This window comes from Chlamydotis macqueenii, chromosome 3 (genome assembly GCF_036417535.1).
Source record: "Chlamydotis macqueenii isolate bChlMac1 chromosome 3, bChlMac1.mat, whole genome shotgun sequence".
NCBI classification, from domain to species: Eukaryota; Metazoa; Chordata; class Aves; order Otidiformes; family Otididae; genus Chlamydotis; species Chlamydotis macqueenii.
In genome coordinates this window covers 38,676,147-38,703,068 of record NC_141558.1, presented here as the reverse complement: position 1 = coordinate 38,703,068, position 26,922 = coordinate 38,676,147, and the positions used below count along the sequence as shown (strand labels likewise).

The window sequence follows — 26,922 nt, the reverse complement described above, 5'->3', positions numbered from 1 at the left end:
GATTCCAAAAGTGGTATTCACAAATTCTTGCATTTAAATTTTTATTGCAGTGGTATAGATGAATACCATCATTGGTATCCTTACATTTTATTTCTGCTCATGAAGGTTAATCATGATTGTCTATATAGTAATCACTTATGAATTGTGTTCAGATACAGCAGTTTCAGGTGTAATCATCAGAGCTGGTTAGTCAGGCATTCCAGATAGTGGTTCTTTTCAGAACCTTTTTTAAAGGGTTGGTTAACTACCTCAGTAGCAGAGGATTGAACTATACCCTGTCTGTACTGTACATAGAAAATCTTTGTAGATAAAAGCAAGGCTTGTTTAATATGATATGAGGGTAAGATTATAATATACCAAATGTAACATTCTTAGTTGCCTTTAGTTCCAGAGGCTTTGTAAGACTTCCTCATGACCATCATAACAGGCCTTGCTTTTGTCGTATTTTGTGGCTGAAAAAGCAGCCTTGCTTCTTCAGATATTGTAGTTATTTGGATGTATAATAGTTTAGCAAGATGTTACTTTTGTAAGACATCAGATGTTCAAAAAAAGTGCATCAGCAACTTGTACTAAATACTGCAGTGTCCCTTTATAAAAGGTCAGACTAAAACTGACAACTGTACAGTGAAGCCTGACATTTGGATATTTTGAAGTTTTTCATAAATCATAGAATAGTATATGGCTGTAGTTTAGCTTTTTAGGTAAAAGGTATGTTTTCATTAGTGCATTTCTTATTGCTGATCACTGTAAAAACAGGTGAATCAGCTTTCCATTTCTCTTACGCAGATCATGATAACCTGTAGAGTAGAGTACAATCATTTGTGCTATGTTTTTAATTTTCTAAAGCACCTTGATGACAGTAAGTGTTCAGTGGTGAAGCATCCTCTATTGAACCACCTTTAAAAAAGACAAAACAAAAACAAAAGAACCTTGACAAGTCCAACTTCATATAGGTAAAAGATAGATAAAATTATGACTGACTTTGGACTTTGCATAAAGAGCTTCCCTTAACCCCCTGCCCAAAGGGATACTGCAGTTATACTACATACCCATAGGCACCACAATTAAAATTGAAGCTTATACCTAATTAAGGTTTTATACACACCAGTTCCCCCAGTAAATGCAAATTTTAACAAAATTAGACATGTCATATGTTGAAAATGCTCATGGCAAACAATCATTTTGCATTCCTGCAAATAAAATTGTTTTATACTGTAAGCTGGAGGCGAGTGTAACTTATTTTTGTAATAAAGTTTTTATTTTTTTTATGTGTCATTAATATAAATGTGTGTTAGTACAGAGATCTTCTGGTTAAAAACTTAGAATCGCACACATTTCAGTATGTTTACTTGTATTTACATAATTTTTAGAATAGTGGTTGCCAATAGCCTGTATGTTTCACATTAATTGATTTTTTTCTGTTATCTTAATAAACCATTTTAGTATGTTGTATGTCAATTACTGGGATAGCTGGGACATGAAGTGTAATTTAAAATTGTCAAATATTCATTGGAATATGTAAATGTGCCTTGCCAGTTTTGAACTTTAAGACAAAGTTAAGTGAATGATGGTGAAATGAGTAGTCAATGCGTAAGAGACATTTGCTACCACAGTTTCATATACTGCCCTTGCTAAAGAAAAGTAACTTCTTCCTCAGATTTGAGCATAAAAGTATACAGTTGCGTTAGCTTCTGAATTTTTAAATCTAGTGATAGAATATTAGGCTTATGGAAAGTGGGTTTGCTAATTGTAGCCTTAAGTATAATTTTGAATTTCAATGTAATCCTTGGTACTGGCATTCCCAGTGCCAAGGAGTTTAAATGCTCCCTTCAAAGAGGTTGCCATGCCTACTGGCACTTTTACTGTCATACGGTTTTATAAGGAACACTGTCAAGATGTGGAACCCAGTTTTGAACCTTCTATAAAATGAAAATACTGGGGGCTGTAGGAGAGAAGTCCTCAGATTTTTCAGTCTTGAAATCTCTCCATTGCTGAAAAACTTAAACACTTGTGGGATCACAAGTGCTAGTGACTAGTTCTTAGTCTGTAAATGTGTTGGGGGTATAATATATTTATGGAATTATAACAGTTGATGGAAGTGCAGAAAAACATTGCTATTAAGGCACTACACGTGTTGGAATTCTGGATCATATCCTTAATTTCAACTGATAAAAGCACGGGGACTATTTGGAAAAAAAAAAAAAGGCAAAATTGACAGGAAAGTGTTTGTTTTAATGGAATGCAAGCAATGGTGAGCGAGCAAAATATCAAGATCTTGACAGTGTTCCTTCTAATTATGAACTCAAGCCATTATAACTTTTAAAATTAAATATAATTTGCACTGTTCTGATATTGGTGCAGTTTTTTAGCAAAATGATCAGAAAACTAAACTGCATGTGGTGATTAATATTGTGGAAAAAAAAAATCAAATGTTATTTTCAAAGCTTTAAATTTGATTGTGTAAAGAAAACGTTCATTATTAAGTATGGAAATACTGATGAGAATGGGCAAGTGCATATATATAACATCAGTTTGATTGCACTTGGGTGTTGGTAAACTTGAAATGTTCTACAGCAATAATGCATCTCTTACGGGGTGCTTTGACAAATGGACATAAACCACACAGTTCTCTTTGGCATGTTGAAGGCAAGTGTTGACTTAATGTATTATGCTGCCTCTGTTTTTTCTCATAGGAGGCTTTCTTTACTGAGACACCTGTAAAGGTTTGAGTATAAGCTAGTGTAGTTCCACATTGGTTTGTAACGTGTTCCTAAATTTGAAGCCGAGTTGAATTTAATAAGAAATTGGAAACTGCTGCTGCTTAACACTTCTGGTTTATAAACACTCTAATACATAGCTTTTTAAAGTATACTCTTGTTTTAATATTCATTTTTGTTTGAAGAGTTTCATACAGGGCATACAACTGTACTTTTTTTTTTTTTTAAGCTTTTAAAGAGGAGATTTGTTACAACCCAGAACTTAAGTTTGTGTTTTTAGTGTTTGGAGGAAGGTTATTATTACAGATACCAAGACCAGTTTCTGAATTTCTGCATTGTACACTTCTTACCTAAATACTGTCTTAATGTAAAATAAGGAATACTAGTTGTGTTCTTGTTGTGGGTGAGGGGTATGACGTAGTCTAAAATAAACTTAACCTCCTCTGAAGGTAGGATTCCCAACTTAGTGTTTCAGGATAGAAATGTTATAGCTGACTGCAACTTTTTTCCCTCGTGCCTTTGATAATTCTTCAGAGGCTTAGCTTTTTCTGTTCAGCCTGTTTAATGCTTCCATACATCAGTGAGGGGAGACTTATTTTTTTAAAGAAATAAAACTGAAAGGCAACATGGACATAAACACATGTGACACTTTTTAAAAAGAGCGTATTCAAATTGATACATTCCACACGATTAAGACTGTTATTCTCACAATTGGATTAGTAAAAACTGAGTGGAAGATGTTAATTGTTTAAAATGGAATAGCAAGTTTTGGAAGTGGGCAGTAAGGCAATAAACTTTACAACATAGTGTTCTGAGAATTGAAATTGGTAAAATTGGAGCTTGAGTTTTGTATTCATAGTCTGAAGCTTTTGAATCCCAACTTTATGACTGGTTGTGATGGACTTAAAGTCTGTCTTTGAGTGTCTCACTGAATTAACACCAGCATGTGACATCCCTTGGCTGGGGCTAGCTAGTTGCATTAGTTGGGCAGAAGAAACACCAGATTGTACTTAGTCATTTGCTCTGTCAGATAAAAATGGTATGTGGCAACAGGAGAGGAAGTTGAGCTGAGGATTCCTTGATCCTTAATATGGCTGTTGGGGGGAGAAGGAATAAATTATTGTTACTTTACAGCCATCTAGTGCAAACAAACGTAATACTTCCTAGATGCTCTGATGTTAAACTTTTTTTCTGGGAGACTGATATTAACATAGGCATCTGGTCAACACTTTGCAAGTGTTTAATTATACTTACTTGTGTTATAAAATCCACAGGATGAAAGAGTGACTTTTCTTCAGTGCTCCTTTGCTTGATGGTTACAATAGTTAGATATGTTGAAAAGTGCTGCTAGGACTAGCTTGCTAGTTTAGTTGGAATTTGGAGAGAGAGATGATTGTCTCATGTAATGATATATTTTTCTTGCCAGTATATTAACTGGGTACTATTTTTTTTCCACAAATGTACATATATTTTTAAATGGCCAGCTTTTGTGTGGATGTTGCACAGCTGAGCTCATTTATGGAAATGCTGGGTTACACTGATTATTTGAAGCAATCTTCATGAAGGCATCTTTAGATCGTCAGACTTTCAGGTACATGGTAAAAGCTTTTTTTTTTTTTAAATTAAAAAAAAAAAAAAAGGAAAAAAAGGCATCTGTGACAGCCTAAAAAACCACAGTCATAGTATGTAGGTAATAGGTAATTAAATACAGCTTGAATATTTAAAGTTTCCATCAGAAGATACATTTCAGTTCCAAGAGTTGTTTTATTCCTGAATGGTCATGAAGCAGCATCAGAAATCTGGATTCCCTGTAGTTTGAGAATTATACATTTGGCTGATTAATGGTGACAGTTTACTGTCTCTGTTTGCACAGTTAGTGTGACAACACATTTTTACTTCTTTTGGTCACTAATGTGTAGAAAAGAGATTGAATCTTACTGCTTATTTTCTTTGCACTAAGGAGGTTACGAAATGCATTCTTAGTTCTGCTACCAGCCAGTAGAATAGCCTGTGCCATTTGACTGCACAGAAGATAACGGTAAGTAAAAACAGACATTCTAGTACTTAAATGACTTGCGGTACCTAAAATCCAACTTCAGTAGACTGTTTAATTGACTCCTCATCTGCAGCTATTAGGGAGGTTGTGGGTTTTAACTCTTAAATTTTAGTGTGTCCACTTCAATGCTAAGTTAATGTTGAGTGTAAATCTTGTTTAGTGTAATGTGATATACTGTTTGATGTTAAATACTTAGATCTAAAAATCTCTGAAATGTTTCGTAGATCATTCAGTATGTATATTTAAACAGGTGGGTTAGCAGTCATAGTAGTTAAGGTATTTTCCATCCACATAATCAGTCATTGGAAGCCAGGAGCTGAATATATCGGGTACTGGGTTCCTGGTTCAAAGTGTAGCATTTCCCATATTGTTCTGCTATCTGAAGTAACATTTTTCAGATCCGCCCCCCCCCTTAGTGGAATGAAGAATGCACCTAACTCTGTCACTAGCAGTGGTTATTTAAAAGCTCTATTATTAAACATAGCTGATCTGGGTTAAAAGGCTTCCTCTGCGAGAATTCAACAAAGGCAATTTTCTGGATATCCCATTAGTAAATAAGGGCTTTTCTTAAGGTGTCATTTTGGCATACTTAAAAATAAAGCTCTGTATTCGAAAACACTAGTGAGAGCTAGTAAAAAAATAAATTAATATTTTTCGTAATGCAAATGTATCACAATTGGAAGGTGATTTTAATCTTTATTATTACAGCATTTGAGATGACAGATAAAAATACCTAGTCCCTGCATCAGGAAAAGCTGAAGTGGCTATTAAAGAACTGTTCCTGTTTCAGATTGTGGCCAAATGCTTCCATCAGATAGTGCAATGAAACCTTTTTTCTTACAGTTGCAACTGTAAGAAACTGCAAACAGTTGTTCTAACAAGCTAACCTTTTTCCGATCCACAATTTGCAACAGAATTTTTGAGTTTTGTATACATCCTTAGATAGATATTTTTAACAGAAGACAAAACTCTAGTGACAATCACTGGTGTATATGTGAGTAGTACTTTCACCAAGAAGTGACCAATATGTAACTGTGACTTAAAGGACAGTTTCACTAGATTATTTTGTTCATATTACCTGCATTTCTACGAAGTATGTTAATTTACACTTGCTTTTGCATTAGTGAGATGCTTGAAAGCTACTTTGAAGAAAACCATGGCATGTATGTTGTTAAAAATCTGTCAAAATTAGCAAATGAAGTAACGCTGCACGTTTCATGCTAATGGCAGACTAGACTTCAATATAAAGTGGGGAGAAAAATTGTCATAACTTCTCTCACTGGAAGTCTTGAAGGTATCACAAGCTTTAGGTAGCTTTAAGCTTCAGCAGCGAGTACAATGGAAGCTGGATTCATGTAGTTGAGTAGTCTCTGCTGCCTTGCTCCACTATGTTTTCATAATGCTAACACAACCTCTCAGAAAATTTAAAAAAAAAAAACAAACAAAAAACTGTTATGGAGTTACTCCAGTGAGAATGATCTTCCAGTTAAAAAGGATTTGGGAGATCTTCAATCCATTTAATTTCAATTCCTTGTGTGTGTGTATGCAACTTGGTCTTGCATAAAAGTGATCTTACAATGGGGACTGTTGTTTTTTTTTATGGAGTACTAATCTGAAATTGTATACGGAGTTTGATTTGTTGTTCTGAGCCATTCAGGTGGTCATGTTTCTGTCCAAGAAAATTATCTTAATATTTGTATGGCATGAGGTGATCAGCAAGTCTCACACCCAGTAGTTGCTACTTTGAGGTAGTCGGTCTTTTCTTAGCTTAACTGTTGAAATCAGTACAGATTTCTAACAGGAAATAGTTTTGTTTTCTTAATAGCAGTATCTAAACTTTGACGGTTCATTGCTCTCAGTGTAACATTTCTGAAGAGTACTGCTTTCACTGAGTAATAAGCAGGGAGGAGTATACAGGTTAATGATGGAAAAAGCGTTGCCAGCTAAGCTTTTGAAAAGTGAAGCCTCCCAGTTTGAAATGCGCTTTCAGGTGCATTAAGGTGTACTCACCACACGAGTACAAATGGCTTTGAGGCTAATCGGGTAGTGGTCACATCTCAGCAAGGTTGGCTCAAACTAACATTCAGTAATGGCCTATGCTGAAGCAGATTATATGGTACTGAAGTATGCTAAAGTGCTTCTTTATTTTTACTGTCCAGTATAGCTGCAGGGAGATGATGATCAACTGCGATTTTTATAGTCTCTGGAAGAACAAGACATAGTCATGCATAATGTGTTTTAAGCAGCTCTTAAATTTCTAAGTCCTTTTGAAGCAACCGTTTTCTACTTTAATACATGAAGATGAAAACATACAAGGTTCAAATTCTGTATGCAGTTTAAAGATACAAGGACACACTACCTTTAGCAATTCTGGTTTTAATATCAGATGGATGAGTATAGTTAGAGGAGCCCAGTAATCAAGGCATGTATTTTAGAATCATGCTAATTTTTTGACTTTGTGAAGAAAGGCTCCTTTATTACACAGATGCTCCATCTATCCTAGAATCTGTTTCTAGAAAAAAAAAATACATATATTAGGAAAAAACTCAATACAGCCCCTTCCCCCAAAAAGTGTTCAGGAGAGGGCTTGAATATGCAACACTTTCTAAGGGCATGCAGGTTAAAGAGGTGATAGGTGTTGAATTCTTAGATATGGGGCAAATAAGATGAACGTTATAATCTTGGAACTTCTGCCTCTCAATTACTTGTTAAAAAGGATGTAGAGAGATTTCAGGTTTCACAAATAAACTAAAATTGTGTTTAGTGTTCAGTTTAAAAAAAGAACAGGTGTGTCTTGTCTTGGACATCTTGAAGGGCAAAAGTTGTCCCTGTGAAAAGGAAAACTTATAGGGTCTTCTGTAAATATCTCTGTTTTTTCTCAAGCAGCAATGACAACCAGGGAAGTTCCTCCTCAGAGGAATACAAAGGAGTATATTTGTCTTTTATTTAAAAGGTTGACTTAGGAGAGGTAGAATCACAAACACTCCCCATTTGGGAAAGCTCTTAACAAAACATATTCTTGTTTGCTCCCTGAGAAAACGTAAGTTGGTGGAACAGTTGGGAAAAGAAATTGTCTACCTGCAGGCACAAGACAGCCATTGAACGTGCCTGAACTACACTACTGGCAAGTTTGTAGTCTAGGGTTTAAGGGAAAATAGCCAGGGAAACAACCTGGCAAACCACAACTTCGTTTAGCTGTATTACAGCTTTGTAGGATCTTTCCTACTATTTCCTGCTATTAATCAATGTATCCTTTTCCTGTGAAAGGTAGGTATGCTGTAAGCCAGGCACAGCGTGATGTGAAGGGAATGTCAGGTGATGGATATTGCCCAGATTCAAACATCAGGTCAAAAGCAGACACAGGGTCCTTGGATTACATATCAAAAGGTAAGAAGATCCTGTCCTGGCTGTTAAAATTGTCAGGGCCACTTTATCTTGGTAGAAATTGCACAAGAAAATCTGAAGTATCCCTGTTAGGGAGGAGGTTTCAAACACAGAAAAATATAAAAACCCTATTACTATGCCTAATGCTGCTATTTCAAATGTCCTGTTCTGAGAGGTGAGTGATATTCTAGAGCTGCTGTTTGTAAACCTGCTGTTTTGATGACCTAATAGTCTCAGCTCCAGGGAAGCAAGAGCCAGTCTTAAATATCTGATATACGTGTTCCAAAGATGGACCTTTTTCCAGTATAGGTAAGGAGTTCTTCCATCTCACTTCACTGGTATAACACGTTTGCCACTCTCTGCCCTTTATAATCCCTTAAAGGGTGGGCAAAAGTAAGGTAATTGAGAAAGGCCTGATGATGCCTTCTGATTGAATGATGCTTGAGGGAATGCGCTGTTCATGGCGAATCTTGTATGTGAAGCCTTGATTTGAATGTCTCTGGAGGCAGGGGACAAAGTGAGGATCGATGTTCCACTTGTAAAACGGGTGGATCAATGCCAACTCAGCACCCCCGTTGCAGATTGCAAATTCAGGATGGGCCCAAACAGCTCCCAAGTACACCACGTTCTTGGAGAGTCATGGGGTTTGGTTGTTTTTTCTTTTCTGGAGAAGCATGCAATACATGCCCAGCATCCTGAGAGAGAAGTGGCTGATTGTTTCTTGAGACTAGGCTAGGACTTTTAATTCAACACCTGGTGATGCAGATAGCCCAAATAGCTGTATTCTATACCAGAGGTGGTCTTAATGTGCTCAGAAATGAAGTTGCTTACAATGTGCTTGGAAACTGACATCTGGGGCCTCAGATCAGAATTAAGAGACAGTATGAAGGTTGTTAAACTTTGAAGATATACAGTTTCCTCAAGTCTAGGCTAGAACTTATGCGTCTTAATATGAGAAAATAATACTTTCTTAATGAACAAAAGGGATTTTATTTTAAGGCTCTCAAATGCAAAAAGCCGGTGTCAGATGATAAAGTAGAAGGCTGAAGAAGGGATGTGGTAGCATAGAATACACTTGCCAAATTTTATTTTGCCAGGATGGTCTCTCCTTACTGAGTTAAAAGATGATCAAGTATAGGTAAGGCTTTGTGTCTTGTTCATCAGCACTCGGGCTGTACAGAAGCATTTGTTTTCAGACAGCTTTCAGTGGGGAAAAGTTGTCATTTTCTCTGCAGGTGAGCACAGTGAGCAGCATCTCTGAAGACTCAGTGGGAGATGGGCATGTTCCTGACTGTAGAAGTAATGGGAAGTGAGCATCCAATGGAGATTGTGGTGCATGTTCTAAGTTCTTGGTGCAACTCAGGTGAGCAGCTTTGAACTAAGATGCCTTGGACTAAGTGCACTAACTCCATGTCTCCTTACTGCCAAAACTGCTCCCCCAGATAATCCATTATTTCAGTTTTGTTCCTTTCTTATGCTGGCTTTTAACTATTGCTCTTGGGCTTCAGGGAAGAAGAGAGTCATTACTATATACACAGCTTGACTTCTCCTCCAGACCTAACAGACAACTGAAGGGGAAAATGGAGAGGGGAGCACACCTGGGCATTGATCCCCACCATTGTGGTCCAGAAGAACACCAGATACATGGGCTCTTCCGTATGGAGACTGACTGGTACTCCAAGTTTCTTGGCCACAATATATGCCAGAAACACACTGGATATAGACAGTATGCCACAGTATGGTGATAGGTTAGTACTTGATCTGCAGTTTACTGTATCCAAGCTGAATGGTGATCAGTGGAGAACTTACTACTTGTCCTAGGTAAATAATGGTTATCAGGCTCATACAATGGGCCACTAGGAACCTGGGTGATTAACTAGAGAATCCTTTCTCCATTTTGATGTTTTCTGAAGCAAAATTACTTTCTCAAGGGAAAAAAAAAAAAATTTCCTTTTTGCATCTGAACTGCAATGACCCCAACTTGAGGTCTATCTGAGGCCTCCCAGTTCTGTGTGTGGTGTCAGAAGGTGTCTTACGTGCATCTGTGGAAATGCCAAAGACCTCGATCTTCACTTGTAACTCCTGAGGGGGAAAAAAAACCCTACAAACTGGGCCTGCAGAGAATACCCCAAACTCGAGATACACTGGAGGACTTGCAGCTTCTGAAGGGTAAGAAAATGTTATTCCTTACAGTCTGATATGAAAGATGGTAAGCTGATTTTGATATTAAAATGCCCCTTTATACTTTAAAATATGTATATATCAGTGAAAGAGGAAAAACTTACCACTTAGCATTTTAAACCATTTCTTTTGTACTTCTGTAGAACAACAAAGATAAGCCAGGTAGGTTACACAGCAGCAAGTCAGTCACAAATCAGAAATTGATTTGGGAAGTTTTGGAGTAATATTGAGTGTTAATAATAGCCCCCCATACAATCTCAGACCCTGCTGGCTTTGACGCCTTTCCTAGCTAGAATATTAGTTACTTCAATAAAACAGAGAAAGCAAAGAAAAACTCTTAAGTAATGCAGTTTTGCAGGAATTAGCTAAGTCTTCCAAATAGTCCTTGTTTCTCGATTTCAAATTTATCCCTTTTCCAAACAGCTCAAACTCCTCTTACCTGCCTAAGCATGCACTCTCCCTCCCCAAAGGACAATTTAGGGAAAACCACTGTGCAAGTGGCAAGTGTGCACCATAACCAGGAACTGCATTTGCAGAACATCTGGAGGAATCACAAGTAACTCTTCTTTGCTGCTCTGGAAGAGAGACCGTGGCTTTCTGTCCTGCCAAGGTATGTCTGCTGATAGACCCACATCGTCTGCTTCTACAGAAGCACCATTAATGCCAGTGCTAGAGGTGAAGTGGTATATAATACTACAGCACTCTTCTATTAAAAATCCTGGCATTTTGGAGGGTAAAAAAGGTTTGGCCATACCTTCAGGAACTCGGGCACCTGTCTGATCAAGATAGTAGAGATCAGCTATGAGCTGTGAAGAAGCCTGCCTTGCAGAGCTTGATACTGAGCCCCAATTACTAAATTCTCATTAAAATTATATTCCTCTTGTAGTGGAGCTTTACCATGGAGCTATATGCTCACGTTACACCACAAAATAAGTAATGCAGGCAAGCTGCCCATATGCTTCAAAAAGTTGTTTTCAAAAAGCCTCTAAACTCATCCTTGCATTATGAGGAGGAATAGCCCTCTGTTCAGCTTCTCTTGAGTATTATTGTGTGCATTCCGCCTGTTAGGACAAATCAGATTTTTTTTCTTTTGTCATATATTCTTGCCAGGGAAATATAATGTTATGTCCTCTTACTTTTTATTTTCTCTGACCGTTCTGAAAATGCCTCAGTTTTTTTCTCTGTGTAATTTAAATGGAGGAAAATGTCAAATTCATTGCATACGTCCTCAGCCAACAAATGGTAAACAAAACAATATCCTGGTTATACAACTGGTTCTGTAACAATTCCTGTAAAGTGACTGATGAAAGACTTAACTGAAGCACAAAAAACTTTCTGAGGGTGATAATTAACGTTGCTTAACTCTTACCCTGTACTGCTCTTACGTACTTCATGTTGTCGGACAAACGGTTTGCTCGAACTAAAAATATCTCCATGGAATTCTGACCTGGCAAAAACACTCAAGGCATTTACTGCTGTAGCCACAGAAGCTAAAGCAGTGGGCTTCAGGAAACCAGCTTGCCAGTCACCAAAAAAATCCCCCAGGTCTTATCACTACATCTGGGTTTACGTGATCATTATTAGCAGATACAATGGACGTGTTAGTATCAGTAGAAAGCTTTCTCTGATACAAGCTTGCTTAAACAGCAACCTTTAGTTAAGATTAGGCTTTTCCCCACTTTTAACAAGTTTGTGTGTTGCTTAGAACTTCCTGAATATGTGAAGACTTTAGGTTACAGATTTTTTTTTTTCACTGTCTGTCTCCTAAAATGGGGGGGGGGGAATCTATAAAAACCTAGAGTTATATCCAAATGAGGAAAAAATATAAATCTTAATAGGCTAAAATGTTAAAATACACTGAAGTGGGGCAAAGAAAAATAGTTAAGGAAGAATTTAAGAAAGGTATAGTTCTACTAATAAAAATAATTTTGAATGCTATTTTGTTGAACCATTTTGTTCCCCATGTTGCAGCCTGTCCCTATTCCAGCACTACAAAGCAGAGGAGATAATAAAATTGGAAAAGGATAGGGAGAGCAACAAAGATTATAAAAGGTACAAAAGTGCTCTCATGTGAAGAACAATGCACTGGAGCAGAAATCTTCATTTTGGAAAAGACAGTTTGCTCAGGTGGCTAAAGTATTTTAATAAAATAATAAGTATCAACTCTGTTGAGTAGGGAGTAATTTTTTTTTTTAACCATATCTTTCTGTAAAATACTAAATGAAACACATTAATGTTTGGAGAGCTGTATCTTCACTCACAAGCGTAAATAAGTGGTGGTTGATCCTTGCTGTGTGATTTTTGTGGATGTTAAAGTTCATGGCTATTCAAAAAGCAACCTGAAACTTAGGAAAAAAATTATTTCTCAGGATATATCACCAAGATTGCAAGTCAGAATAAAAGACTGTCCCGGGAAGGTATTACTCTATTCTTGCTATGCTTTTACAACTGTTTCCTAGGTGCATATCCCCTGATGGGCATCATCACAAATAGGATGCTCACCTAGCTGAACCTTTGCTGATCCAACACAGCTGTTCTACGAATCCATGAAGTATCTCTGATGAAAAACTTACACTAGCTTTAAATTCTCCAGGTCTCATCATAGTTATGAAGCATAGGTGCTGAAACACTTTGCAGTGTTTTAACAGAAACAAATGTCATCTTAAAAGGATTTTCTTGACAGTCTTTAATTCAGCTGAATCAAGGGAACATGGCTCAAGTTCCTCCTCAAACTCATTCCTTGAAAATTTCCCTCATTTCCACTGACCAACTGTCAGGTCAGTTCTCTTCAGGACCTGACATAGCTATTTTCACAAAGTATGTATCCAGGGCAGGGTTTTCTGCATCCTTATTGTAAGTAAACAGCTTAATTTTCATTTAGACCAAGCTCTTAAGTATGTGCTATGGCATTGTTTTAACTCTTTGCATTGGTACAGCTCAGATCTTCCCCCTGCACATACCAATTCAGCTACCTCGCTTAATACTAGATTAAGGTGCATATCCAGAGAGCTGCTTTTTAGTTCAGGTGAACTAACACAATATTTCCACAGACAATACCTTTGCCAAATGCTACCACAAACCTAACAGTAGTTTCTTTAAGTGTTTTTCCGGTCTCTTCTCTAGTGCCTCTCTTTATGTATATTCCTTAATGGTGGTTTTTTGCCTTTTTTTAAAATTTTTCTTTTATTTTGCAGCCCTCTGTTTCTTATTGTCTGTAGTCATCTTCTGCACTGACCTTGCAACTTTCTGCTCTACATCCTTCCCCTTTAATGTGCCATAAACTGCTTATGACAGGACAAATTATTTTCATCTCTAGTAAAAACATTCTCTCCAGTATTTAGTCTGAAAAAGAATGCATTCTGAAAAATCCTTTTCATATAAGCAATTTGAAGGAAAGCTCTGTATATACACTAGTGTTGCTCTGACTCATTACTTTCTCCTTGAGAGTTAGAAGTTTCATAAGGTAAAACTGTCTGTAGCACTTTTTTTTTTTTTTTTTTTTTTTTTTCCTTTCCTTCATCCCAATGGTATATTTTCTCAAATGGACCTTGCTTGTCCCAGTGAAATTCTAACACATTCAGCACTCCTCAGCACCTCTCTGGTTTGCCCAGCATTGTTCCTGTTGGGCATACTAAACTAGCTCTCTGGAAACGTCTCACTTGAAGTGTGTTCTTTTACTTGAATTTCCTTATCAGAACAGTATCCCTGCCTTTTTTTCCCTTGCAAGTCTTTATTTTGCCTGGTGCCAGTCAGTGACTTCATGGCTTCAATCCAAAACACAGCATGGTAGGTATTTCCAGGTCTTCTAATTGAATTGTATTTTACAGTCTCTTAAAAAAAAAAAAAGTGATGAATTTTAAGTGGCCTGTTGATTGAATCCTCTTAGCCCCTCCCCTTCATCTTAAACTGCCTGCTGAATCTGTTCCTAAATGAACAACAAAATGTTTAAATGTCTGAAATGTCAGTTGGCAGTTTGTTCCCTCACAATTGTGGAGACCAAGGATCTTTTGAGAAGTATGTTACCCATCTTTTTTTAAACAATTTCTCCCTTCCACTTGCTGTTTTTCCTTCTTGCTGTTCTGGAGCATCTAAGCTCCCCCATTCTTCTAGAAGACAACTTGTGTGAGACTTTATCCAGGAATCCAAAGCCCCCGTCACTGTATCCAGTCTAGGTTATAATTTTCTCATCCAGTTTGCTTTAATCTTCTAATACTGAGGGTCAACATATGGTCCATGTGGCAGTTCAGGAAGCAAACAAGAACCACTGGCAGCACACATTCCTACACAGCTGACAAGCAAAGTCTGTGTGGGTGGTGCAGGGAGTTGACTCCCAAATGCCATTAATCTGACTATTAGCAGTTTATTAACTCATTAACAAGTAGATGTGACTTTTTAACAGTAAAGCTAATTTTGTTTACTTAAGTGCTAATAATTATCTTCCTACCCAAACCAAAATAAAATTATATTAAATGGTCAGTCTCTACTCTCCTCCAAAGTTTCTGAATTATCTCAGACTGAAACCAGTAACTGTTGATGGATGCCCTTTAAGTTTTGAACTTAAAAGTCAAGTCTAAAGTGCTTATTAATTTTCTTAATTTTCTTGTAATCTGAGTCACCAACTTCAGTTTCATTTTTTCTTATTTAAGAGTAGCTATTGGCTAAATATTTAACATGAACATTGTCTAGAGTTTTCTAAATGGCTGAATATAAAGGTTAGTATGAAGCCTTCTATTTAAACTTCTGGACAGGGCCCGCAAAAATGATCAAGGAGTTGTAGGGAATAATTTATAAAGGAAAATTAATTCCTCGTTGAATAAATAGGAAAGATTATATTATGTATGTTAACCTGGACAACTGTATTCTTGAAAAAGATTAGTATGTAATGTCTTTAAAAGAGCAAAAACAGACTCAGACTTGCAGAGTAAATGAAATGCAGCAAGCTAGTGGCAATCTTTGTGTTACGGCTCACTGCCTTGTTAAGAGGTTTTTTAAGCTAAAAAAAAAAAAAAAGCACTTTGGTAAATAGAATCTCAGCCTTATAACTGCTACTATTCAGCCAACAAATGTAGCTTTGTATTGAAAATCTACACTAATCTATTTTTGAAAGCTAAAATCGCAATCTTCTGTTGCTGTTTAAACAAAAAATATGGAGAACTGACTTTGTAAGACGACTCGTATGATCAGTTAAAGATCCCTTTACACTTACTTTCCAGAAGAACCCAGTCCTGACCATGTTGCTTCAGAGCCCATCTCCAGATGTTTTCCCCTTCAGTTCTCTAGTTAACCAGAGAATCTTCCTAAGAACTTATGTGAAAAGAGAAAGACTTGCCATTGCAGGGGAATGGATAAAGTTCTTACTTATCACCTAAAATCAAGAGAATTTTGAAGAGCTAGCAGTTGTCACTATTTCCCTTTTGTTCTTCCATAAGTTTGTTGGAAAACAAACCTCAGCTATGTCTTCCAGTGTAGTCATGGGGGCAGGGGTTACAGAGGGTGACAGGCAATGCTAATACTGCTCTCTCCAGCAGAGCAGGATGGGATAAAGCAGGCTGTTGTAATGTCTGCCCAGCAGATGTAAAGTCTGTGAATTGAAGGAAATCACACAGCTTCTCAGATGATAAGGCACAATTTGTGCCAGGTGTGAATGTGGCAATTTTACATGAAATAAACATAACCCTGAGCAATGAAGCTACAAATCAAAGAAACTTTACCCAGAGTAGAGATCACAAATGGAAGCAGAAGTTTTGACTTGGGTTCCTGGTAGTTTGCTGTGCGAGTCACTTCTTCTGTTACAGATATGTGATGCTGTGACATCTTTAGGAACTATTTTAAGAATTAGTTTTTTTCAAAGTTATTTCTTATTAAAAACATTGCAAAATAAATGACTAAAAATCACAAGCAGTAAAGCTGAGGAGAAAGTAAGCAGGTAGCAAAAAAAATGCATCTTCTGATGAAAACTAATTTCCTCTGAATAGACTATGGAGATTTGGTATGTATATGCACCTGATTTGTTTGGTTTTTTTCCTAATAGAAACCATGTGGACTGACGTGAAATAATACTGTGCAGATGCTCTTGCAGAAATTCAAGCTGACCCTGGGCTTTTGCCAAGCACTTTGAGAAAGGTCAACATACTGAAGCAAACTGCTGCATTTCACCTGCTCTAGAGGTCAAGGGAAGTGTTGCATAAAATGACAAAACATCTCAGCAAAGATTCTGAAAGCTGTTTTCAGCTTTCGATTTTGAGATACTGAATCACCTTCCAAGTGAAGAAGACTTCTAAACGTGACTCTTCAAAACTATTTCATGTGCACTCACATACCCTTTGCCCAAATATGCCTGTGTGGGGCTAGTGCAAATGAATATAAAAGGCAACAGCAACTTCTCAAAGCAACTCAAAAGTAAAAGGAGGCACTTCTCCTTGAGCAGATCTTTCTTGTATTTGCAACTCAGAGGCCGCTCTATCAGTAAGATTTCCAAGGAGAAGTTCTTTAAGCGTTCCTTTTGTCTGTTGAACTAATCTTCCCATAATCAGTAGTGCCAAAGTAACGTAACTTTGAGCAGCCCAAGACTGAATAACTACGCAGTTGCTGAAAGCATTCAAGCACTTTGAAAGCTTGTGACTTACACTCTTCATGTGAAGTTGGCTTTAAATTATTCTTGCTAGCAATAAACTGCATTCCAGAATTAGTGTATTTTCAGTGTCTTAACCTTGTATACTTACTGATGGTAAGGAGGGGTCTGTTAAATTTCCTTTTCTTTACAAGCAATTACAAAGTTTTGGGAGGTGTTTATACAGCTTTAGTGTCCCAGTCACTAAATGATTTAGTTCAGTCATCATCTAAATATAGAACGTTTAATCAGATGTAGCAGTTTCTGGCTGCTCGGTGCTGGGAGCCCCCGTTGTCCAGAACCCAAGTATTTATAACTAGGTAAGCTTTCCGTCATCAGAGCTCTTCTATTTACAGGCTTTAGCACAGTATGTCTGTTACACGGCAGAGCTCGAAATGCCACCCGAGCGCGTCACCGCGGGGCCGCTGGGAGGACCCCTCCGGGAGCCGGCTGCTCCCCCTTGATCCGACCGGGCTCGGTCTTCCTCCGCTCCCCCTCTCCCCTCGGAGACGCGCCAGCGGCACCCGGCCTCGCCGCCACTTCTCCCCGCGGCCCGTCTCGCTCCCCGCTACCCCACCCCACCTCGCAGCAAGGCTGAGGCTCCCGCAGGCCTCGGGGGACTCCCCCCCTCTTCTGCTCCGCTCCGGCCCAGCGGGCACAGCCGCCTCCCCCGAGCTGCGGTACGGGGGGAGAAGGGGGGCGGCGGGAGCAGGCGGCCGGGCAGCCGCACCGCACTCTTGGCCCGCGGGGCCGGGGCGCCTCACCCACCTCCCACCGTCGCCGCCACGTCGGGCTGGCCCCCGCCAACAACATGGCGCCCGCGTCACCGCCCAGCGTGACGCCGGGACCGGAAGGGGGCCGGAAGCGGCGGTGGCTGGGCCCGGCCTGGGTCGGCCTCCCGCCGGTCCCGGTTGCCGTGGCGGCCCCGCGCCGGGTAGCGGCGGCCATGGGCTGGGTGCGGGCGGCCGGACAGCGGCTGCGGCAGCGGCTGCGGAGCGCCGAGGTGCTGCGGGAGACCTGCAGGCAGTACCCGCTCTTCTGCTGCCTCCTCCTGGGGCTGGGCGCCGCCACCCTCCTCCTCAACCGGTAACGGGGCCCGGCCCGGCCGGGAGGGCTGAGGCGGGGCGGGCCGGACTGGGCCCACTGTATCACTGGTACTTCGTCACGCTGTAAGGTTTTTCATTCCTGTTTGTTTCTAAGGTATCTTCACGTTTTAATGATCTTCTGGTCATTTGTGGCTGGTGTCGTCACCTTCTACTGTTCCCTGGGACCGGATTCCCTCTTGCCTAATATTCTATTTACAATAAAATATAAACCCAAGGTAAAATATGTCTATTAACCCTTTTTGTGCTTTCTTTAAATTGCAACAATAGATACTGGATAGCAATTCTTGTGGAATTCTGCCTGCTTTTGGAAATACTATACATTACAGCTCATATCCACCAACATAAATGTTCTGTAGCAAATATGTAACAACTAAGACTTTGCATTCTTCATATATTTGTGCATAGTCCCATCAAATATATGTATGGCTGGGAAGCTGGTTGTTGTGAGTATTCATGGATGTTCCTTTTTTTTTTTTTTGCTTCTTTCATTTTTCACTTTTGGCATTTGAGCAGCAAGTAGTTGAGAAATTACATAGTTGTGTTGTCTTTTATTGAGCCTTTTTCTTTTCTGAAGACATTTTTCCTTTGGCAAGCCAGTGTTAAGTCTTGTTGATTGTATTCACACTTCTTTAAGTGCTACTGAATTTCAAAGAAAAAAAAAAATTCCCAAAGGAAATTGGGACCTTAAAATGGCTTAATGTAGAATTTCGTAAGACTAAAAATGTTACAGTTAAAATAGTTCAAGGCTATGAGTAAGGCAGGTTTCATAGAGAAACCAGCTGGTCTATGGTTAGACCAGCTGATGTACAGGGAAATGATTGGAGATGTGAAAGTGTATCTATCTCCTCAAACTTCTAGTGGAAGCGATTTTTCTGTTTGGTGCAGTTGTTTCTCACACCATGCCTTGTTATCTTGTTTTCCTGCTAGGAGAAAACTTTATCTTTATGGTGTTCAGTTCTCTGTAATTGTATGCTCTGAAAGGAAATTCTTGAATGTATCAGTATTATTAAGAGAGTAATCTTTTTTTAAGAATGTAAATTTGTGCAAATATCTTTTCTTAGCAATTAGAATTGCCGGAGCTATTTCCCCATGGTCACAGTTGTGCTGTTTGTGGCAAGGTCAAATGCAAGAGGCACAGGTAAATTAAATTCTTGTCACTGGTAAGCTCAGTATTTTTTACATTTTGTACATAGCAGTTGGAGACTTTCAATTAAATATTGTTACATCAACTTTTCCATGCTCTCCTACAGACCTGCTCTGCTTCTGGAAAACTATCAGCCATGGCTGGATCTGAAAGTGCCTTCCAAGGTTGATGCATCACTCTCAGAGGTAATTGCTGCTTCATTTCTTTAGTACCTTGAAATTCAGTGAGTTTTTTATTATATATCTCTTAGACCTGTGACTTCTGCTTCTGTATAGCTCAGGTGTGCTTCCCATGAATGTTAACTTGTTTCTCTAAAAGTCAAATCAAAAGCACACACGCCAGGAGCAGAGAGGTGAGATGGCCTACTTGTTAACAGAGATGTGACTGTTCCTCTAATAGTGTGCCTAGAACAGAGAAGAGAAATCTGTGTGAATTGGGAAGCATATAGGAAAGAACAGTTATAACTGAGTGACTGAAAGATATGTCCGATTCTCTAAAAGTTATGGATTTCAGACTGCTTAGTTTGTTGAAGTGGAGGTTAAGAGTTTATTTGCACCAGCTGTAAAATGTATGTAATGAAGCTTATAATGTGATTGTGGCTGTTTGAAAACATCAGACAAAGCTATAACTAAATCTGTCCAAACAAAGATATTAGGGGATTTATTAAAATAACAGATTAAATACCTGTTTTTAATGAGACTGTAAATCAGGAATTCTGTTTTGTTCTTTTCCATTTAGGAAGAGAAAAGCTACCTGAAGAGCCGTTTTTCTTTGAGTTTGCTTTTTTTTCCCCTTAGTAATTGGTGGAAATACATTGGTAGCTAAATAGATAATATTTTGTCCTTTTTCAAAGACAGGAGAATATGGAAACGCTTATGTAGCTTAATCTCCATTTATTGAGAATTCCAACTTTGGAGTTCTGTGGTAGGAGGATGAACAACTTGGCACATCAGAAGAGAGAAGATTGTCGCAATTAACAACGTGGTGTATGAAAAGCCGTGTGTGTGTGTGGTATAAGCTAACACTTGAATTCAGCTGTGTGTGATGGTGTCCCGGGCATGGCCCATGGCAAGAGTAGCAAAAGAATGAAAAGCTTAAGGGAATGGAGGGATGGACAATTGAGGAATGTTTTAAAAAAAACACAGATAACTTCTGGACTTCCTTTGGTTTAATGTAGTGACTTCCTCTGCAATTTCAGAAGCAAAGATTTATTGTTTAAAAATTACTTAATCTATTAATTTTGTAGAACAAGTTTGGGCTCAAGTGTATTGAAATAACTATTGCTGAATATAATTTCAATAGGCTTATTTTTTTAAACTTCTTGTTTTAATAACAGAATGTAAAATAAAAACTTCTGTGCCTATAATATTTTTAGAATTTTGGGTAGCAAATAGCTGTGACAGTTTACCAAAGGATGTGGTAAATGTGGAAGAACTGGAAATTTTCCTGTTTACCTTAACCGAGTCCTTAATGCTAAAAAAAGTTATTTGTAGTATGTTACTTGTAAGAGATACGAGTAGCTACCGTAGTTATCTTCTAAGACTGACCTTTAAAATGTGTTGCTACACATTGGCATTTTGTATTTGATTGCTGTAGCTGTAGTTCTGTTTTGACTTGCGTGGTGTGGGCTTTCCTTTCTTATTTTTTACTTCAGTGACAAGTCCCTGGCCCTGCTTTATTTAGCAGCGCAGACACGGATTTTGTATATTTATGCTGTGTTTCTCGTGCCTTTCTTTTCTTTGGGTGCTAGAGAGAAATGCCAGACCTGAGTTCTGTGCCTTTCTGGGGCAGTGAGCCAGTGTAATCATCTTTGATGGACCCAACCAAGCAGTCTGTTTGAGCCACTGTTTTCGCCTGTGTAGGATACTATTTGTAATGAGAAATCTCATTGCATTGTTCCCCATTGCAGCTTCTCTGTACTGGTTGAAAGAGTGGCAGGGGTTCTGCCCACACCGTATTCCTCTTGATCATCTGCTCTGGAGATGCGAGGTGTGCCTGGAATTGGATAGTCAGCTTAGGGTTGGAAGGAAAGACTGGTCTTATTTTATTTGGTGGCTTAGTCATACCTTAGAGGGAAGCTGATACAGCAAGAACTGCATTAAGATTAATGAGATTCTAAAGAAGTGCAGAGTGCAGCCTTCTTCTGAAAAGCAGGTTGTTCAAATACTTGGAATAATTCTGGGATTTTTTAAATTTTGGAATAGTTTTTTTTAGTTCTTCCTTTGCAGGTTGAAGAATTTTGGCAATTTTCTCATTTCCAAATGTTTCTACTTTGAATCACTTTTATAGTCTTCAAGCTCCTGTTTTCAAGTGCTTACAGAATAATTTAATACATACTTGAATAAGAAGAAATCAAAGTTTTTCTCACAAGTATGGGTTTTTCTATCCTGGATTGTGATGACAGGTTGTCTGACTTTGCAGATTCTTAATCTTTTGCAGCCTTGTTTTGATTATCTAGCTGCTGTACATTGTTCAGAACAATAAGAAAAAACTGTGCTTGGACTTTCCTCCCCCCTTCATTTATGTTTATTATTGTAGTTGAACTCTGAACTGCCTCAACCGTGCATCTATCAGTATTTGTGCTGTATCCTGTGCAAAAACAGTGTCATAATCTACGTATAATTTTGTTCCAGTTTTCTAATCCTTTGTGCTTTATCTTAGTTTCCCCAAGGTTTTCTTTCTTTTTTGAATTTTTATGTTGTATATAATATCAGGTTTTACATATTGTATAAAGGAGAATTTAATTCTGTGATTCAGTTAATGAGCGCAGCACTTGCCCTACAGTCTCATTTTTGCTATGTGAAGGATGGTCGCAAGTGAAATCTGTGGAAAGCTACTCGCCTACCCTTGATCAGCATCGTGAAATAAATGCCTTAGTGGATCAAGGTGTTGTCTGTTGATCTCACAAATATGTCTATAATTCTTACATTCTCAGGTTCTTGACTTGATTATGGGACCAGAATTTTACCTCTTCCTTTTTTTTTTTTTTTTTTTTTTCCTTTTCTAAAACTAAGAAAGGGACAAATGCATGACAAGAAATCAGCTATTATCTGAACATGCTCCTTGTTGGTCCTGAACTCTTGTAGCAGCAGAGTGGCCTGCGTGCTTTCTTATTGGGAATTACTTGGTCTGCCCTCGGGAAGTGATCTCAGCTATCTAGTTGTATTGTCTTTTAAGGCTTTTCAAATTCTCTTTGTGTTTTACTTATGAAATCCTTGCTCCTTTCCAGTCTAATTTGGCCTGGTAGTTCTGACCTTCTACTGAATCATTCATCACTCAAGCTCTACCGTTCCTCCTCCTGACAACTGGCGTCTGTTGTATGACAGTCCACAGAAAGCTTGTCTCAGCAGCAGTAGACTTACTAGCTTGCAGTGGTGTAGTGCATGCTAGAAAACAATTTATCTTTGTTTTTTCTTCAGGTGCTGTTTATATTGCTACTTACTGCATTTGGTTTTACACTTGTAATCTCTTTCCAATTCAAAACTACTCACACGTAGTAGAACAAGTCATTTTGTAAAATGCTTGAAAAATAGGTAGGCTTTAAGTGAAATGACTCATCATTTGTATTTAAATCCAGAGAATAATACTTTACAGGAAAGGAAATTGCTTATCATTAGCTGTCATTCTTTGAGATGTCCTATCTACTCTGTTGGCGTGTGTGCGTAATGTGAGCAATTGGGCTTGAGTAATATTGTTGATGTTGCGAGAATGGAAGTGGGTACACATGTTCTGCTCTCCTAGTGCTTTATGAAAGTACAGTCAAGGGGACTTTATCAAGAGTGGGATGGGTCATCAGGTCTTGCATCTTTCCTGTTTTCCTTGCTGATTCAATAATCATAGGAAGATGATTCTCAGAACCATGTGTGTTTGGCTTAGCTAGCAGTAAGAGTGAGTTCTCTCACTGTTGGAAATGATTCTTCTAGTGGCTTTCAAAGCCTCTGGAACAGTAGGTGAAAAGAGTGCCAACAAGTTATGTTGGCATCTGATTAAATGAAATTACAGTGACACATGCCTGATGGACAGGCTCTCAGTTCCAAAGAAGTAGTCGGGAATAAAGAAAGCTCTTTCAAGAGGACTACCTTGTACACCCTTTGAGAAGACTTCTTGTGCTTGGAGGATGTCCAAATACGCTTTCCGCTCCCAGGCGGAAGATGGTCTGCTGTTGTTGCTCGTGATGGAGAGGTGCATAGCAGAATTGGAGGAAGAAAGAAAAGGCATCCTTTACCAGACAGATGCACAGTATGGATTTTTCTGCAGACCTTAGCTTTTGAAAGGCACTTTCTTTGAAAGAGTCTGCAGTTTGAGCCCTGAAAGAGGTTTATTTAGTTAGAAACACTGCATGAACAAAAAAGTTGCAATACCTGTGAGACTGAGATTTCTATGGAGTAAATTGGTGGTTTATATACTGGCAGTGCTATGGAAGGCATTAGGGAAGTTGTTTTAAGTAGTATGATCTATTGCTCTTAAGGCCAGTGGCCTGTGTTGCTGACTGGAGCTGGATATGCTCTGCTGTCTGAAGATTAATTTCCAAAGAAGATTCTCTGGAATTTCTTGATCTCTTGTGGCCTGGGGAGTAGAGCAGCTGTTGTCATCTTGCTCCCCCACCCTTCTACTCCACTTTTAATTGAAATAAGAGATATGAGACAGACACACACCTCTCCATCATCAACATATGATTGTATTACAGTTTCAAGATCTATTACTGCTGTAGCACGTAGGAATAGGAGAAAAGACATTGATGACTTTGTATGGTCCACAACGCGGACATCTAAAGTTATCGCAAACTGGAAAACACTCGTTCTGAGAGAGAGTGAAGGAACAAAATTTCTCCTTCGCCTTTAAAACACAGGGAGGAAAAGCACTGAAACAGAACTATTGTAAAAGGGAGAGTATCTTATAAAATTTGAGTAGGCGATATTCTTAGTAATGAAGACAGAAAAAGAATATTCATAAATTACTAAAGTCTGAAGAACTGAGAGGAATTAAAAAGGCTGTGGTGTGCATTTCACTGAGTGTGCTTTTATAATTATAAGTAGAACAGAGGCATGTCATGCCCTAAAGACAGTATAAATTTAGCAAGTCAAATTTTTGCAGTGCACGCAGTGTGAATGAGTGCAGCAGCAAATCTTGAAAGAAGAGTAATACTTATTCTCATAAATGACGCTTGTGCTGTCACATTCAACTTTCTTTTCAAACAGATTTTACGTTTTTCTCTGAACACAGTGACTTCTTTTGGAGAACTTTTCCTCCTGTAGAATACAGTACAGCAACCTCGTGTAGCAGCACACTTATTCTCTCTTACTAGCCTGATAAACACTGATGCTGCTGAGCACAAACTGATCTCTAAAGCAGTTATTCCTACAGAGGGATAGGTTGGTCAGGAGAAGATAGTATGGAGTATGTCTTGGGGTTATACTGAGGAAAGATAAATCTCAAGAAAATTTAATCTTTCCTTCTCCTTCCTCATCGTTTTTTTTCTTGGCACTGTCTCATGTTTTCCCTTCCCTTCAGAAGTTTACTTTTTGCTAATCATGGTGCGAGGGCGGTAACAGTTACTTGAAACTTTTGTGTAGGTGTAAGGAGAGGTGTCAGAGCTGCAGTCAGGCTAGCAGTACACCTTGTGTATATGGTGGTGGCAACTTGTTGATTGTCATCTCTCCTGCCTCCCTTCTGCTGGGACATTGAAAGCCAAGCTGATCCAGGGTGTGCCTGTGGCATGACTGCAACAGCACTGGTTCTTCCTGATTAACCCAGGTTTTCCAGCATGGAAAAGGCAGACATAGGCTTGACCTGTGAGGAGCAGGTTTGGTGGAAAGGGTGGAAAAGATTCTCCTACAGAAATTCATGTAGGTGCGATATACAGGGGCGACGAACAGGAGGGAGAAGGCCATGAGGATACATGTAGGACAAGGACTTTGAAAAGTGCTGTGGTTGGGGCTTTGTGAGATGGCTGGACTGTAAATAAGGTAGACTTTGTTCAAAGCTGTGCTACAGGATGCGGAGAAAGGAGTATGGATTTTCCAGAAGTTGCTTTTTAGGATTCTTTGCTTGCTTTGTGTGGTGAGCATACAGGATTGACTGTCCCACTTTGAAGGTGGAGGAGAGCTGGAAAAGGTGGAGGTTTCAATGAAAAAGGATGGAGAAGTGTAGGATGGGTAGCTGTGCCTATGAGACACTCCAGACGACATCAGAAAAGAACAGGGACTGATCTGAAAAAATAAGGAAGGACTGTTTGAAGTGAGATTCAATTTTTCATAGCTTTTGCGTTAACAGAGTGACCACAGCATGTGATTCGCATTATCCGTAGTACTAGTAGCAGCCATTTCGTTTCGAGATCTGATGAAATCGTCACTTATTGGTATTTGCCCAAAGTACTGATTGTTATGCAAAGTGATTGATCTCACAATAGGATTGCATTGTACACATTTGTACATTAAAGTTTTATGATGGATGAATTATGTTCTCTGAGGTTTGGAGGGTGTTTGTGTTTAAGTCTTCTAACAAGGATTTATGGTAAACTTTTATTTTGTAACATGGTTGTCTTTGTTCTGCACAGGTGCTTGAGTTGGTGCTGGAAAACTTTATTTATCCATGGTACAGGTATGAGCTTTATCTAAAAGTTACTATTTTTGAATATCATAAATATCTGTCAGATTGTTTAAGAAAGTCACTTGAAAATAAACATTTCCATTGCTTTAGTAAAATATAAAGCGTAATATTAAGTGCTGCAGTTTCATAATTTTATTGTCTCTTAGCAGAGTAGAATAGATATTTCAATAATTCAGTCATGATAGAGGAGGTTCTGAAATTTTGTATTTCATTCTAAAAGCACTTTTAGATTATTAATTTTTATCTGTTAATTTTCTAATAACTCTTACTTGGAAGTAGATACGGCTTGATTAAAACGTGCGTGAAAAATCCAAAACCCCCAGACATTTATTTCCAGATTAGAAGCATACTTATCTTTCATATTGCTTAAAAAAACATATTACAGTTTTTAAAAAACAGAAATTCCACTTTTAATTAGCATAGAAAAGATGTTCTGAATACATGCTGTAGCCACCTTCTTGCAGAGTGTCTGATGATTTGTTGAGTTTTAAGGCCGTGAGTGGTTATGCTGAGCTGAAATGAGTGGTACCGTGTAAATAACTTTAAAATAGTGTATAAAGAAAAGACTATGGCTAATTCTTTTTTCTTTTTTTTTTTTTTTTTTTACCTTGTACCGTTATATATTAATTAGTGCTTCAGAGTACTTTGTAAGAAGATATGAAAATATGTTTAATTGATCATGCTGGCATTAGAGCGCTAGAACAACAGTTTACCTTAGTTCTTAATTTAACTTTTTCATTGGATGGAAGTGTTCAGTTTTGTGCTGAAAGAAATTTATACTTTTTTCTTTTACTCTAGGCTAGGTTTTTTTTCTGTCTCTCTGAGATCTAAAATTTTCTGGGCAGACTTCTTTGCCTGATTGGTTTTTAATTGTGGCTGATAACTTGTATGTCTCATCTATCTTTATGTGATGAATACACTGAAGTATAAAAATTAACTGCTTATGCAAACAGCAGAGGGAGCTTTAGCACTGTGTATTGTGAATGATGAAGTTGGAAAACTCAGGATTTTTAATTTTCAAATACGGAAAACTAGAGCATGTTTTGTTCAGCTGTTTGATAAAGTAACAAATGTAAGGGAACCATCGTCTGTATCTCATAATTTGAAATTAGGTA

At 38.4% G+C, this 26,922-nt stretch overlaps 2 protein-coding genes across 17 annotated transcripts in view; both read left to right on the top strand.

Annotated features, from left to right (window-relative positions):
- The window catches only part of SYNCRIP (synaptotagmin binding cytoplasmic RNA interacting protein), a 36,657-nt gene extending 24,213 nt beyond the window's left edge, over positions 1-12,444 (top strand). For 4 of the 11 annotated variants that reach the window (XM_086745959.1, XM_086745958.1, XM_086745961.1 and 1 more), the window contains exon 12: positions 1-2,871. This exon is cut by the window's left edge. The gene's annotated coding sequence lies outside the window, so the exon portion shown is untranslated. Of the gene's footprint in view, positions 2,872-9,392; positions 10,327-10,761; positions 11,378-12,309 lie in introns of those variants that run through there. The other 7 variants (XR_015258315.1, XR_015258321.1, XR_015258320.1 and 4 more) reach the window with 5 other exon arrangements.
- A 5,388-nt stretch (positions 12,445-17,832) lies between these two features.
- The window catches only part of SNX14 (sorting nexin 14), a 59,701-nt gene continuing 50,611 nt past the window's right edge, over positions 17,833-26,922 (top strand). For all 6 annotated transcript variants that reach the window (XM_086746010.1, XM_086746007.1, XM_086746011.1 and 3 more), the window contains exons 1-5: positions 17,833-18,034; positions 18,149-18,269; positions 19,116-19,192; positions 19,305-19,383; positions 25,755-25,798. In XM_086746010.1, coding sequence (XP_086602136.1) covers positions 17,895-18,034; positions 18,149-18,269; positions 19,116-19,192; positions 19,305-19,383; positions 25,755-25,798 — 461 coding nt within the window. In that variant the 5' untranslated portion in view covers positions 17,833-17,894. The remainder of the gene's footprint in view (positions 18,035-18,148; positions 18,270-19,115; positions 19,193-19,304; positions 19,384-25,754; positions 25,799-26,922) is intronic.